This window comes from Mirounga leonina, unplaced genomic scaffold (assembly GCF_011800145.1).
Source record: "Mirounga leonina isolate KUSES-001 unplaced genomic scaffold, KU_Mleo_1.0 Mir_224, whole genome shotgun sequence".
Classification (NCBI taxonomy): domain Eukaryota; kingdom Metazoa; phylum Chordata; class Mammalia; order Carnivora; family Phocidae; genus Mirounga; species Mirounga leonina.
Window position 1 is genome coordinate 16,403,335 of NW_023270615.1, and position 15,374 is coordinate 16,418,708.

Here is a 15,374-nt window from a genome sequence, read left to right on the forward strand (position 1 = left end):
GAGCGCGACCGCGGGCGGCGAGCGCGACCGCGGGCGGCGGGGCACGCACCTGCGCCTCCTGCGAGCGGCCGGGTGGCCTCCCGCGCCGGGGCTCCGGGCCCCGCCCCCTCCGCGCAGCGGGGCGCCGCGGTCACGCGTCCGCGCACGGTGACGGGGGCGGGGCCGCCGGGGCGCAGCGCGGCCTTGAGCGGAGCGGCGGGGCCGAAGCGCACGGCCGAGAGGCAGCCGGTGAAGCCGCGCGCGCCGGCCCGCAGCGTGTCCGGGTCCGCGCCGGGGGGCTCTGCGGGCAGAGAAGGGCACACGTTAGGGCGCGGGCCGAGGCGGCGTCCGCGCGGTAGCGACCGACCGACCCTCCCCCGAATCCTCTGTCCCTGCTTCCCCGGGAACAGAGGCCCTGGCCGGTACCTGCGGCCTGCGCAGGTGACCGCAGGTGCCAACCGTGCGTGGGGGCAGAGCGAGGCTGCCCCGGATGCAGCCCCGCCGCACAAAGGAATTCCGCCCTCTGCCAGTGCGCTTTTCAAAGGGTCATCACAACATTGCAGGATCTAGGTGGCCCCAGTGAAATGTCTCCTGAGCTCGGGGACCACAGTGCTCTGCGAGTCCCGACCGCAGTTCTAATCTCGCCATTTACACTTCGCTCCGGCTCACTGTCCTCAGCCCCGTAGAGGCCCCTCCCTAAGCGCAGGAGTCACGGAGGAACCCCAGCTCCCGCTGCCTGTCCCCCTTCACAGTGGTGGCCTCTGCCCCCCCTCCGTAAGCCTAGGCTTGCTCCCCATCGTGGCCCCCGCCCTCACTGGGATCCGACCGAGGTTGGAAAGCTAAAGAACAGCAGCGACGGACCCAGGAGAGCAGGACATCCATTCCTTCCCTTCGATGACGAGCACTTGCCCAGTGCGCCCCAAATGTGACCAGGGCAGTTAAGGGCAGGCTGCATATGTTTCATGGATGCTCAGGGAAGCCACCCCAATGTGGGGACACTTGGAATCTGCTGTCAGACTTCCTCCCTGCGGGGGTGTGTACACTAGCTGGTCGACGACATCTTTTCCTGCCAACCGTAAACAGCAACCGAGAATCTATCCAGTGGCTTCCACAGGCTGGGCATTGTGTGAGGTCTTTGGCAGAGCTGAGAATTTAACGCTCACAGCGTCTAACACCATGAGTGCTTTTATTCCTACTGAAGCTGGTTAACATTCGATTTTAGAAAACCAAGGTCTTTCACGTGGGGCGACCTGGATCCAGGCTGGCTGTAGGAACCCCCTTTTCAACAGGATATTTTCTCTTTTATTCCTTCAGGATCTTTTGGACATATTCATAATTGCTCGCATTAGGGATAGGTAAATGGGGATCATTATACTATTCTTTTCCACTTTAATGAATGCATACACCGTCCATAGAATATATGTATAGACTCTAGAAGTGTTTTTTTGGTTGGCATAATAGCTGGTCTTTAAGTTCACCCTGAGAATCTCAGCTGTGATCCCGTGTATCTTAATGTTGTAGTTAAACTCTTGGGGGACAATGTTTGTTTCCTTTGAGTTTTTCAGGGGTACTGTAAGAGCTATGTAAAAGACCTCTAAAAGCAACTAAAATTAGGGGCATGTTTACATTATTATAATCCTAATAAACAACTCTCTGAAACATATAGCTATCTTAGGCAGGTTGATTATATGAGGCATCAAGCAGCTTTATGTATGATGAATTTCAGCTACATTCTTAGAGTGAAGTAAAGCAAGCTTGAGACAATTAAATGATTATATTAAAGAGTTCTTTTGGGGCGCCTGGGTGGCTCAGTCGGTTAAGAGTCTGCCTTTGGCTCAGGTCACGATCTCAGGATCCTGGGATTGAGCCCTGCATGGGGCTCCCTGCGCAGCAGGGAGTCAGCTTCTCCCTCTCCATCTGCCCCTCCTGCCCCGCGCCCCCCCCCCCAGTTTGTGCTCTCTTTCTCAAATAAATAATCTTTAAAAATAAAAAAATAAAGAGTTCTTTAAAAATCACTTTTTTTTTTTGCATTCAGACTATATATATTCCATAAAGAAAGGCAACCTTGCTTGAATATACTTGAGAGAATGTCAAGAAGAACTAAAAGGGGAAAACACTGTAATAGTAACACAGGACTTCTACAATGCGAAAATACTCAAAAACAGAACAGTACAGGCCAATTAAAAGTCTCAGCCGCTGAGCAAAAAGAGGGACTGGACAACACTTGCTTTCCTGGTCAAAGTCTGACATGAACACTACCAGGCTAGGGTCACAGAACAAATCCTGAGCAGACATTTATCTTAATTATTAATTGGACTAATTTTGTCAGATTTATTTTTTAAAGATAAATTTTAAAATGTCTATAGGCAGTGCTATTATTCAAGAAAGAAACATCAGTAGAACATATTGCAGTCAAGAATTTGTACTTGACTTTTATACATATATATGGATTGTGGGTATGGACGTGTGTGGGTGGGCTTTTGTGCCCACATAGCCTATTATTAACCATGTAGCTGTAGCCGTGACTTTGTATGCTTGTTGGGTGTCGATATACATCGAAGGGTTTACTGCTCACTGTTTCCTCTTGCCTTCATATTTTCCATCCTGAGGTCATGATTGTGATTCATTTTTTGACTGGAATAATTCTCTAGTATTTTCCTCAGATGGGATGCATGGTCAATATTTAATCTCCATCCTTCCTTGTTATCCAAAATATCTTTTCTTAACCTTGTCAAATACATTATATATTAGATGCTTGCGTTCTGGCTCATTCCTCAGCAATGTTGACCATAATCCACATCATTTTTTTATCCCGCTGTAACAAATGAGAAGTTGGATGCTGATGCCAAAATCATTATTTTTTCATTGTAGTAACTTCTGTCTAGAAAGTTTGGAAGATTTTTCTCTGTGGGTTTTGCAATTCGGAAATTTTCCCAGTTGTATGTCTTTTTCTCGTCAGAATTGATGAGAATTTCTCATCAGCATTCTTTCAATCTGCAACTCAGGTTTTCCTTTAGCTCAGAGAAATTTTTTTTTAATGCATAATTACTGTCTTTGCTTCCAATTCTGTTTCTGGATCTCTAATTATTCCCGTTAGGTTTTCTCTTATTTTCCCTCCTAATTTCTCTCTCTAAATCTTCTTTCTCTGCAGTTTGAGATACTTCCTCTCTATAATATTACAGGCCAGTGTTTGAGGATAACCAGTGATGATTCTTGCCTTCAGATGACCAAGTGAAATCTTGAAAAGCCGTATTTACTTTAACCCCCAGAATTGGTGTGTGCATGTGTGACTTTTTTCAAATTTTCTTGAGTGCCAGTTTTCATCCTAGTTGTGTCCTGTCTTCTTTAACAGCTCTATTTTGATGTGGGAATTGTATTTGTTGTCTTTAATCCTCCTCCCCCTTTCCTTAGGGATGACATTATCTTTTTACTTGTTTATTTATTGGTCTGCTAATGAGGACTTCACGGTTGGGGATCTTATACAATGGAGGGTCCTGGCAAGGGGGAGGCTGTAGCCTTTCTGCCCCATACCCAGCAGCGGACCTTCAGGCTGATCCCCTAACCCCAAAGTGTAGGAAGAAGTCTTTCTCCCTCACCCTCACCATGGTAGAAGGAATGTATCCCAATCATCCAGTCCATCCTCCACTCCACAAGGGGCACTGAGGATGGGCACAACCATGCTGAGCGGTGTTGACTTTCCCTTTGGAGGTCAAACTTTTTAAAATTCTAGATAAATGACACAATTAGAAAATGAGTAGTAGAGGGGCACCTGGGTGGCTCAGTCATTAAGCGTCTGCCTTCGGCTCAGGTCATGATCCCAGGGTCCTGGGATCGAGCCCTACATCGGGCTCCCTGCTCTGCGGGAAGCCTGCTTCTCCCTCTCCCACTCCCCCTGCTTGTGTTCCCTCTCTCGCTGTGTCTTTCTCTGTAAAATAAATAAATAAAATCTATAAAAAAAAAAAAAGAAAGAAAATGAGTAGTAGACAGACTTGTCCAGTCTATCTTTCCAACAATTCAGAGCTGCAGGGACCTGATTTTTCAGAGTTGGAAAGAAGTGAATGAATTATTCCTTCCTCCCCGAAACACATGCCCACCATGCACCAAACTCTCCCAGCACCTGCAGCTAACACCTGAAAAGAAATCAGGGATACTTTGGGACCCTAGGCGCTTTGAACAAGCAATGCCAGTGGGTACTTACTGGAAGACTAGTCTTTAGTAAATAATACCAACTCTTCATGTAATGACATGTGAGCCGTCTCCGCCACTCTTTTACCCGACAAGGTGATACCGTCAGAACTCTACACAATTGCTGCTCTTAGTTCCTTAGTCCTTTTCAAAAATTGTTCAGCCCCTCCCGATGTGGCCCTGCTCTGTCTCAGCAGTCCTGAACCCTGGGCCCTTCCAGTTCTCTCCCCCCTATCTCCCATCACACCCTATTCTCGAACAAACTCATTCACATGTCAGAATAAACGTCCAGTTATGGCTCATCACTCACCTCTTCCAGCTGCATGTGCAGAAGGGCTCTGGCAAAAGAAATAAATCTCTAATAGTTTTTTTATTATTATTGAGATACAATTCACATTGTATCATAAAAGGGTCCCATAAGACTGACCCTTTTAAAGTATACAATTCAGGAGGGTTTTGTATATTTACAAAGTTGTAAAACCATTACCAGTATCCACTTGCAGAATCTATCACTCCAAAAGAAACCCAGTACACATTAGATTCCATGTCCCATTCCTACCCTCTCCAGCCCTGGGCAAATCTAAACTTTCTGTTTCTACAGATTTGCCTATTCTGGACATTTCATACAAAATAAATCATACAGTATGTAACTTTCTGTGTTTATCCTTTTTCATTTAGCATAATGTTTTCTGGATTCATCCATGTTGTGTCATGTGTTGGTACTTTATTACTTTTATGGCCAATATTTCATTGTATACCAACAAAAGTGGTATACAACAAAATACTGGCCATAAAAAGTAACACTATAGCACTTAGTCGATGGTCACTGGGGTTATTCCCACTTTGGGTTATTAGTGGAGAATACTGCCATGATGATTTTGTGTCTGGACATACGTTTTCAGTTCTCTTGGGTTTATACCTAGGAGTGGTCATATGGTAACTCCGTGTTTAACTTTCAAATAAACTGCCAAACTATTTTTCCATAGTGGCTGCACCATTTTACATTCCCATCACCAATGCACAAGCATTCAAATTTCTCCACATCCTCCATAACACTTGTTACTGTCTTTTAGTGATATCTTGTGGTTTTGATTTGCATTTCCTTGACGGCTAATGATTTTGAGCGTCTTTTCATATTGGTCATTGGTATATCTTCTTCGAAGAAATGTCTTTGATTTTGACCTTTACAGATCTTTTGACCTTTACAGATCTTTTGACCGTTATTTGTCTTTTCATTTAGTTGTAAAAGCTCTTTATATACTCTGTACAAAAATTTCTTATGAGAGACATGACTTGCAAATGGTTTTCCTCACTTTGTGGATTGCCTTTTTATGTTCTTGGTAGTGTCTTTTGAATCACCAAGGTTTTAATTTTGATGAAGTCTGATTTATCTATTTTCCTCTTACTCCTTGTGAGAAACCATGATCTAACCCAAGGCTTTTGAGAAGCCTTACCCAAGAAACCATTGCCTAACCCAACATCACAAAAATGCACAACTATAGTTTGGTCTAAGAGTTTTATAATTGTAGTCCCCCCACCCCCCCCATTTAGGAGTATCATCCATTTTGAGTTAATTTTTCTAAATAGTGTGAGGCAGGGCCAACATTGCTTTTTTAACCTGTGGATATCTGGTTGGCTCAGTACCATTTGTTTAAGAGACTATTCTTCCTGCATTGAATGGGCCTGGCACCAATATCAAATGTCAATCGACGATAAATAGTTTTATTTCTTGACTCTCAATCTATTCCATTGGTCAATATGTTTATCCTTATGCCAATACCACACAGTTTTGATATCCATGGCTTTGTACCAAATTTTAAAATCAAGGGTGAGACCTCCAACTTCATTCTTCTTTTTGAGATTGTTCTGGCTATTTGGAGTCCCTTGCATTTCCATATGCATTTTGGGATTAACTTGTCATTTGGATTTTGATAGGAATTTTGTTGAACCTGTAGATCAATTTGGGGAGCACTGCCATATTAGCAATATTAAGACTTCCAATCCATGAACATTGATGTCTTTCTATTTATGTAAGTCTTCCATAATTCCTTCCAGCAATGTCTCATAGTTTCCAGTGTATGTGTCTTACACCCCTTTTGTCAATGTTATTCCAAGGTATTTTATTCTTTTTGATGCTATTTTAAATGGAATTTACATTTCAGTCTTCATTTCTGTATTATTCATTCCTAGTATATAGAAATACAATAAATTTCTATGTATCAATCTTATATCCTTGCTCAAACTGTGTACTAGCTCTAATAGCTTTTCTCAAGGATTCCTTACGAGATCACGTTCTCTGCAAATATAGTTTTGCTTCTTCCTTTTTGTTCTGGATACTTTTTACTCTTTTTTTTTTATTGCCTAGTAGCCCTCACTCAAACCTGTACTACAGTCTTGAACAAAAGCAGTGAGAGTATACATCCTTATCTTATTCCTGATCCTAGGGAAAGATTTTCATTATTTTCCATTAAGTGTGAAGTTAGATGTGGGGTTTTTCTAGATGTCTTTTTTCATGTGAAGAAGTTTCTTTCTATTCCTAGTTTGTTTTTCATTATGAAAGCACAGTGGATTTTTTTCAAATGTTTTTCTGTGTCTATTGAGGTATCCATGTGGTTTTTGTCCTTTATTCTATTAATATGGAGTATTACATTGATTGCTCTTTATCTGTTGAACCAACCTTAAATTCCTAGGACAAATCTTATCTGGTCATAGTGTATAACAATTTTTCTATGTTACTGGATTAGATTTGCTAATATTTTGTTGAGGACCTTTGCATTTCTATTCATATTGCTGAAATTTTATAAACTTTTTGTGTCTTCCACTCCATGACTTTCCTCCTAAATGAGATAAATTCTTAGGCAGAGCATAGCAAAGACAAACATATGTCACATAAGTCAATGGAATTTTTAATATCTAAACTGTTGTCTGTCCATGAAGATATCAGTAGGTAATTTCCACAAATTATTTATTACCCAATTCTCATATATGGAGTTCCATTTCAACATAGGATCCTTCAGTGGATTTTCTTTCCCCACACTCAAAATTGACCCACTATGGTTTATCTGCATGACTATATTGATTTGAACTAAATTCAACCTATGTATTCTTTCCCAGGAGGAAATAGAATGGCACATCTTTATTCTGCACACTTCAACACAGATTTTTGTTTTGATATTTTGGGGATCTTTGCTGTTGTTGTTTTTTCATGCACAAAAGACAAAATCAACAGAATATCATTTATACAAAAGTCTTCAGAGAAATAAAACTTAGTAAAAATGCTAGGGCACCTCACTGGGTTGTTGTATTTTAAAGCTCTCATACTTTAGGATTAAGGCCACATCCAAGTCAAGACTAGACAGAAAATTAGAAATCTAATGATTTGCATTTAAACTAGGATTTTACTAAAATTATTTTATAGTAACTGGGAACACTTAACCTGAGTGGCCATCATTAATAAGACCACTGAAGAATGGGAAGAACAAGAGCAGCCTGTTAATTTAGAAGATGATCCTGAGCCATCTTTCCCAAAGCACATTAGGGTAAATAATAATAATGATAAATTAGATTCATCATAAACACTATTTTATTTTTTATATTCCCTATTATATTGCAAGTGCCTTGAGGGCAGGTACAGTATGTCTTGTTGCTAAGCATTCAAAATGTCCAGGGAAATACAAGTGCACCTCAGGGACCACCAAAGCATTTTTAATGAATGGATAGCTCTTTGAGTCAAAGTAGCTAACCAAAAATAAGTACTGGATATCTTGCCATGGTTTGAGACAACTTTCTTTGGAAAAATTAATGGCTCTTTATTAGCCAATCTGTTGGTCTATTTTACTATCAGTTTATGAAAGGAAGCTCAGTTTATATTTTCCAAATCTGAACAAAAAATAGTAGTCTATTCATAGTTACTAACTGGTAACTAGAAGCTATCCTGAAATAAAATTATCCAAAACATGAAAAGTTTTATTAGCCTTTGATCAAGATGAGTACCTCTAGGTACAGATGAAATGAATATTTATAATTTTATGAGATTCAATTTCTTCAGGCAATAAACTTCATTGCTGAATTTCAACTTTAATTTTTATAGCCTAAGAGAGATGCTTTTGACTATACCATTCTTGAAACATTAACATCTTCGATTCCATGCTATTGCCCTCTATATATTAACTTGTAGAAAATAAAAATTTATATGATAAAATGTATTATTCTCCTTTTTTAATTAAAATGATTTTCTTTATATAAGGCAGTTTAGTTATTAAATCAATTTCCATAATCTATGTTATATCTTTTTACAGATAATAAATTCAAAGCTAAATTGTCTTTAAAAATATTTCTTCATCAATTTCACACTTCCTGATGGCAACTTTTCTACCTTGAGTCACAGACACTTCTGAACCTGCCTCATCTCTCCTGTCAGAGGCTGGAGTCACTGACGACAGGCAGCTGTGTGGGTGTGTTCCTTTTGTTCCTTGACCCTATCTGTCCTCATGGCTGGGAAAAGAATGCACACAGACACCTGCTCCCACAAGGAAGGGGGGATGGCACTGCTGGGGGCAGACGGGGTCATCTCCCCACTCACAGACCTCCCCTGTATGGGAGCCCAGCGCTGAGGCTTGCACACCCCTAAGATGATCCATTCCTCACTCTGTTCAAACCAAGGATAGTAACTCTCCGTCGGGCCAGAGACTGGAGCTCAGCATCAGATAAAAAGGGAGCAAATTCTTTTCCCCTTGGATGTTAAAAACAATTATCTTATTCACCTGACAGCCAAGGACGGGGTTCCATCCCGCTGTTCTGTGAAACTCAAAGTGGGCTTTGAATTTTTAGGAACTTCATAATATCCTCCAGCTAAATGTATACTGTTATTCTCATGGGTGAATGCCAGAGGAGGAGCTTATTTCTTTCCATTGTTCTCCCAGTTCTTGTGGTTTTCTATACTATGCCACTGTTTTTTTTTTTTTTTTAAAGATTTTATTTATTTATTTATTTGAGACAGAGAGAATGAGAGAGAAAGAGCACATGAGAGGGAGGAGGGTCAGAGGGAGAAGCAGGCTCCCTGCTGAGCAGGGAGCCCGATGCGGGATCATGACCTGAGCCGAAGGCAGTCGCTTAACCAACTGAGCCACCCAGGCGCCCTATGCCACTGTTTTAAATAGAATAAAAAAATCTACTGGGTGTTGTATGTAAGTGATGGATCACTAAATTCTACACCTGACATTAATATTGCACTGTATGTCAACTAACCAGAATTTAAATAAAAACTTGAAAAAAATAGAATAAAAAATCTACTAATACACGAAAACATGGATGTCCAGAAATGACACATTAGAGACTGAGATAGTCCCCCTCCCTCTCCGATGGGCTGCCATAGCTAGAAACTTCTCCCAACGCTCCAGGGGAAACAACTGTTCTCATTTGTATTTCTGTGCTAACTGCTCGATGACTATTCTGCATGTGCAGAAGGGACAGGAACAATGAGCCACACCAAAGCACCTGCAGCACAAGCTGCTTTCCTAACAGCACATCGTGGAGGCCAATTCTTTATCCACCTTGAGGCGTGATTAGAAAGCAGGACTACCACTTCAGCCTGAAGTTGCTATTCATCATATGGTGCCAAAACTATATTTTCACAGCAAAGCACTCCGGGACCCTCCTTAACTGGCTTAACCTGCACCTGTAACTGCACATGACCAACATGGAGCTTCCATTTATGCTGTACCATCTAAACGATGCGCGTTTGTTTTTACCTTTTACAAGGGGCACGCTGGGATTTGTCACATTTCCTCTGAAAAATAAGAACTCATCATTTTATTGCCCATCATCTTTTTGAAAAATGTGGTCGTTTTCATAGTTACTGTGCTTCTCACCGTATTTTGAATGTCCGCCCATGTGCTGTCTCTAAATCTCCCAAGTTTGTAAGATGTTATATATGTGTGGGGGGCGGGGTAGAAGAAATGATCAAAGAACCAATGTACAAATGGCTGAAAAGGTAATAAAGATTCCATGAATTATCTAGGACTAAACAGAGCCAGATGGATGTCACATACCAGAGCAGGAATAATACACAAAACCACAAGATTTCTCCCAGATAACTTTAAATATCGAAGCACATACAGTTTACATATAAAAGATCAAAAAGAAAAGATACCTTTCAAAATTTATTTTTATTTCAATTTAATTCAAGGGGAAAAATAAAGGCATAAATAATTTGATGCCTAAGTAGTATAGTATGCTTTTACTCTCCTACTTTAATGGAGAATAACTCAGAGTCATAAAGAGTATGTGTGGGATCTTCAGGTCCTGATTTTCCAAGAGTAGTTGGGAGCATTGAACACATCTCAGAACAGGGCCCGGCCTACTGCCCCACACGTATTCACTTGCTAAAAGAAAATTAAGTCTTTTCTCTTCTTCTTGTAAATATAAATTTATATTTATCATTGAATGATTCTGCATTTGACCCCTGATTAATATATAATTTGTGAACGTGATACCTGCTTTAATTTCGCCTTTCCTCAATTGTTAGAAAAATACCAAGATTCATTCTGCTTGATTGCCAAGGGAGAGGGTAAGTGTGGAGGAACTTCCCAGGGATCACTCTGGCTCACCTACAGACAGCCCTTCCTGGTGATTACAGGCACACTCAGACAAAAGAGCAGCTTCTACCTTGATTGTCACTCACTGGGAAACCATGAATATGACAAGGAGCTTCTTTCAGCATGATGAACGCTTCCTGTGTTTGCAACCTAACACTTCTGATCCATGTCATGGGGTTGGGGGAGGCGGGGGGACACCGCTCTTTCTGACACTTACCTAAAATTGTCCCCAACATAAGGGATTTGACAGCATTGAATTCTGTCCCTGATGACAGGATGACTTGTCTCCTTGCATTCTGGTTAACCTATTAAATATTCCACGAGAAGCAAACATCAAAATAGAGAGCAGTTTTGATGATAAGAGAATGAGAATCAGAGGGAGACCAAGAAAAATGGTAAAAATGAGCCATACATTCGAGCTATCACAAAGGTTAAAGGAGAAAATGGTTTCATAACAATTTTTATAATACCTCAGATTTCACACCACCCCATTGCCTATTCTTTTCCCTTTATTTGTCTTCATGGTTTAAGGATCTATAATTGGTACAATCCACAAAGGGATGCAATAAGCTATTTCAAACCTTAAACTTTTAGTTATTTCAAATAGAAATTAGTAACACGAGCAGCAAAAGGTATTATTCACACAGATTCAATATATAAAGGTTATTCTTCAAAACCCAGTGACAATGAATAATTTAAACACTGATGCTTTTAAAAAATGTATTCCGACTTTAAGCAAAATCTTGCTTTTCCCTTTGTGTTTACATTTCTGCAGGCCTTGCTTTTTTTGTAGTCAGATTGGAACAGGTTCCCATTGGAGTATCTCGAGGAATCGCTGGGAGAAACTAGACAACATTCCCCTACTGATAAGGACAGCTTGGTATTTTAAGTGGTCAAATATTAATAAGAACCTTGTCAGCCTCTTGCTAAACAAACAAACAACATTGCTAAATAAAACACTTTAACTACTTTTTCTGTCCCCAGGACTTTATGGGAAGACTGTGCTGAATATGTATCTCTTTTACTAGGATTTATTATCAAAGTCTTGCTGGAGGTCATACACTAAGTGTCACAAGTTTGGTTACTGTTGCCTTTGTGAATCTACCCCTTACCTCTACAGAGACCACAGCCGCTTCTCTGTGAATCTTCACCTGGTGAAGCTGCCCATCGGCGAGGTTTTTAAAACCAAAGTTAAAAACATCAGGTTCCTGGTGCCTGTCCAACTTATACCTGATCTGCAAACTTCCTAAAGAAGACAAAAAATGACATTTTTAACTAAAAAGGAATTTTATAAAAAACGTCAATGCAGGTTTTAAAGCACATTTTGTTTTTATTTATTTCATATAATTTGAATTTATTGAGCACTTGCTTAAGGACACCAATAATTCCTGTTCCTGGAAGAGTGATCATTTGTGTGCTATTCTGGGGCTGAATTCAGAATCCAATTATGCTATTTAAAAAGTCAAGACCAAATGGTCTTTTTCCAAGTTCTTCCATTTTCCTTAGCTAAAGGAAAAACTCTAAGTTAAGCATATGAGAACTCGGAGCTAGGCTCGAAGTTAATTATTCATGTGGTATTCATAGTATTAAATGGTAAAACCTCAAGCAATATTGCATTAACATTCAGTTTCTATAAGCATCACTTCTTTTAATATGACTTATTTTAATGCATTTTAATGTATTGCTGACATTTGCATAATGAATTTTTTTTTTGCACAACCAGAATTTTTCTCCTAATGTTTCTGCCATAATCAAGAAACAGAGGAAAGACAAATGATTTGCTACAATATCTAAATTTCCTGATGCCCTTCACAGATATGCCCACTATCCCATAACTCCCATACTGCCTGTAATAGATCCTCTGGAACGTAAGTCTCTGCCCTTCCTCCCTGTGAAGCAAGGTTATAGCTTGGTTTAATTCTCCATCTTGAACAGTCTTGGAAAGACTTGGTGGCCATGGGTTGGGTAGCTCTCATCCCACTTTTCTTTGTATGTAGATATGACATGAATGATTTCTCAATCACTGATGAGTAAAGAACAATCATATTCATCTGATCCTTAGGAATAGTGGATTTTAGATAGTTTAATATATTTCTTTACTTCACTCAGAAGGACGAGGAAATATTTTCCATGTATAAAACGAGATATCTTGTTTCAAAGTCAATTGCAAAACTAATTTATTCATGTACAGAAGGAAAGACTTCCCAGAATAGCAAGAAGCATAGCTGCACATCAAATACCTAAAATGATCAAACTTTCGTGGGAGAAATGTATCTGAAATGTAATCACAGAAATGTTAACTTTAGTGATAAACACTTGAGGTTATCATGAAAAATAAACCACCCCTGATAGAACGAGAATTGCAAGCCATGCAATTGTGTTTCCTCTGTGTAGTTTAACACCTAAAGGGTCCTCCTCATTGTGGTCCTAATTTTCTAATTCAGTCTTCTTGTTCTTACAGTCTCAACACTCACCATTGGGGGCAAGGATAACGGACAGGTACTCCTCATAGAAGGAGCTCACATAGAGGAGTAAGCTGGGCGTCCCTGTGGTCCGGAAGCTCAGTGTGGCCATTTCGCCAGCCAGCGTCAGATCCTCATGAAATAAAGCTGCAAAGGAGCTGGAGTTCTTACTGGAGGTGTAATTAGAATGTTCTTGAAAGTTGTAGATAACTGATGAGCCAGTTCCAAAATACGCAGAAATCTCTGGAATGACACTCATTTTTGTTATGTTAACACTACGTGAATGCAAGGCTCTTCTCTACGTGTATTTACACACTATCTCTAACCCTTAAATATCTCAAGAGAGAAAACAAGAATGTCATGCTTTACTGGGTGTTTTTAAATTTAAAAATATTTCAGATTAAAAAATAATAAAATATGGATAAAAAGATAACTTATCCCCATGCAAATTCGCATGACATAGAACTGAGTAACGATATTTTATTATGGCCCACAAAATGCTTCATCTCAGATTTACAGAGCATTAAATGCCGAGTGTAAACATATACTTAGAGTTACTGTTCTCCTCAGTGTTGCATCGATGATGCTGGATCCAACAGAAGTCCTCACGAGCTTCTCAAGAATAGAATCATAAAGGGACGAATTTGGGAGAGAAACAGCTCTACTTTAGCCAATCACAGAGAACTGCCTTATCCTTCCTTTACAGGGTCAAATGCCAGAAACACAAGGCGAGCAGCCAAACGAGGTGCCTCCCTGTCCCCATCCTGCTTGCGGGGCACACTCACCGCTCTCGCAGAATGGCCCGTCATACGCGGAAAAGGCACAGTCACAAGTGATGCCCCCGGGTCTCTCTCTACATCTCCCTCCATTACGACACAGGTGTCCGTAACTGCTGCAGTGTCCTGAGCACCCCGGTTCCACGCCTGGTGTCATTGTGGCCCTTTCTTCCAGGTCCAGGGCCAGCCCGTTCACCCGCAGCGACCGAATGCACCCCAGGAAGCCTCTCTGTCTGGTGGCCGTCCCGCCTACAAGGGAAACACCACAACTGCAAACGTGCTCCTGGGTGTCTTGGTGGCATCTCGACTCCACATCCAACTGAGGCCGTACTGACAAGGTCAAAAGAGCGACCCGCCGAAAGTTTTACGAACACATACAAGTTTGAAAACACAGGCTGATCACATATTAAGAATCATCAAATGATACCGAATAAACCATTGACAAAAATATTTTTGAAGATGACCTTGGTAAATATTTATTCTAAAAATACTTCTTCAAGTGATATTTAGAAAGATTTGTACACTTTTACATTGGTTCCTTCATAAAAAAAAAAAAAAAGACCCATCTATCCTTTTTAGAGTTTAAGTCTATAAACTGTGACATGCACGATAAAGTTAGATAGTTGAAAATCTTTGCAATATAATATATATTACAGATTTGTAACGCACAAATTTATATATAGCATATATATTTTATATATAATATACATTATAATTTGTATATGCATTTGTTATATATATTTTGTTACATATTTGTTATACATTTGTTATATAGATAACAAATTGTATATGTAATATCATCCCTTCTTAGAAGCGCTCCCAGTAACAACCCTGTGAAAAGGAATTGAGGAGTGGTCAGAGAAAGCGAAGGCAGAGGGGGGATATTAAAACCTAGGCCCTCAGGCCTGCCTCGCTCCAGCCTGCGAGCTCTGAGGTCAGGCAGGGTAATAGTCACTGAACACTGTATAGCTCTCTGTCTTTCTATCATGTCTCATGTGAGCCTGATTTCAAATCTGGGAGCCCAGGGATCACTGGAGTGCTTGCTAAAACAGAGTTGGGGTTCGTTCCTAGGGATTCTGACTCGGTGAGCCTGGGGTACATACACCAGATCAGAATTTTCCGCTAGCTTCTCAAGCTCTAGAAACATTATTTCAGTGGGGATGTTGATTCTAGGTAGGTGTTCATGCACACTTTTTTCCTAGATGATCCTCAGGATTACAAATCAGAAAATAAAATTGTTTAATTTGATTCCCAGTTTCATGATTTGATGGGAAGCCTTGAAGTGGAGTTTTATGTACCATGGGTTGTACACACACACACACACAACACACACACACACACACACACAACTCCCTGCACTGCACTGGCCCCCAGAT

The 15,374-nt window shown here is 40.5% G+C and overlaps 1 protein-coding gene across 4 annotated transcripts in view; it reads right to left on the reverse strand.

The window, feature by feature from the left end:
• Positions 1 to 15,374, reverse strand: part of LOC118026358 (contactin-associated protein-like 3) — a 177,659-nt gene that overhangs the window by 7,072 nt on the left and 155,213 nt on the right. For 3 of the 4 annotated variants that reach the window (XM_035029173.1, XM_035029174.1, XM_035029172.1), the window contains exons 18-22: positions 14,008 to 14,247; positions 13,235 to 13,465; positions 11,873 to 12,006; positions 10,978 to 11,065; positions 50 to 280 (exon numbers count right to left, since the gene is read on the reverse strand). In XM_035029173.1, coding sequence (XP_034885064.1) covers positions 50 to 280; positions 10,978 to 11,065; positions 11,873 to 12,006; positions 13,235 to 13,465; positions 14,008 to 14,247 — 924 coding nt within the window. The remainder of the gene's footprint in view (positions 1 to 49; positions 281 to 10,977; positions 11,066 to 11,872; positions 12,007 to 13,234; positions 13,466 to 14,007; positions 14,248 to 15,374) is intronic. The other variant, XM_035029176.1, reaches the window with a different exon arrangement.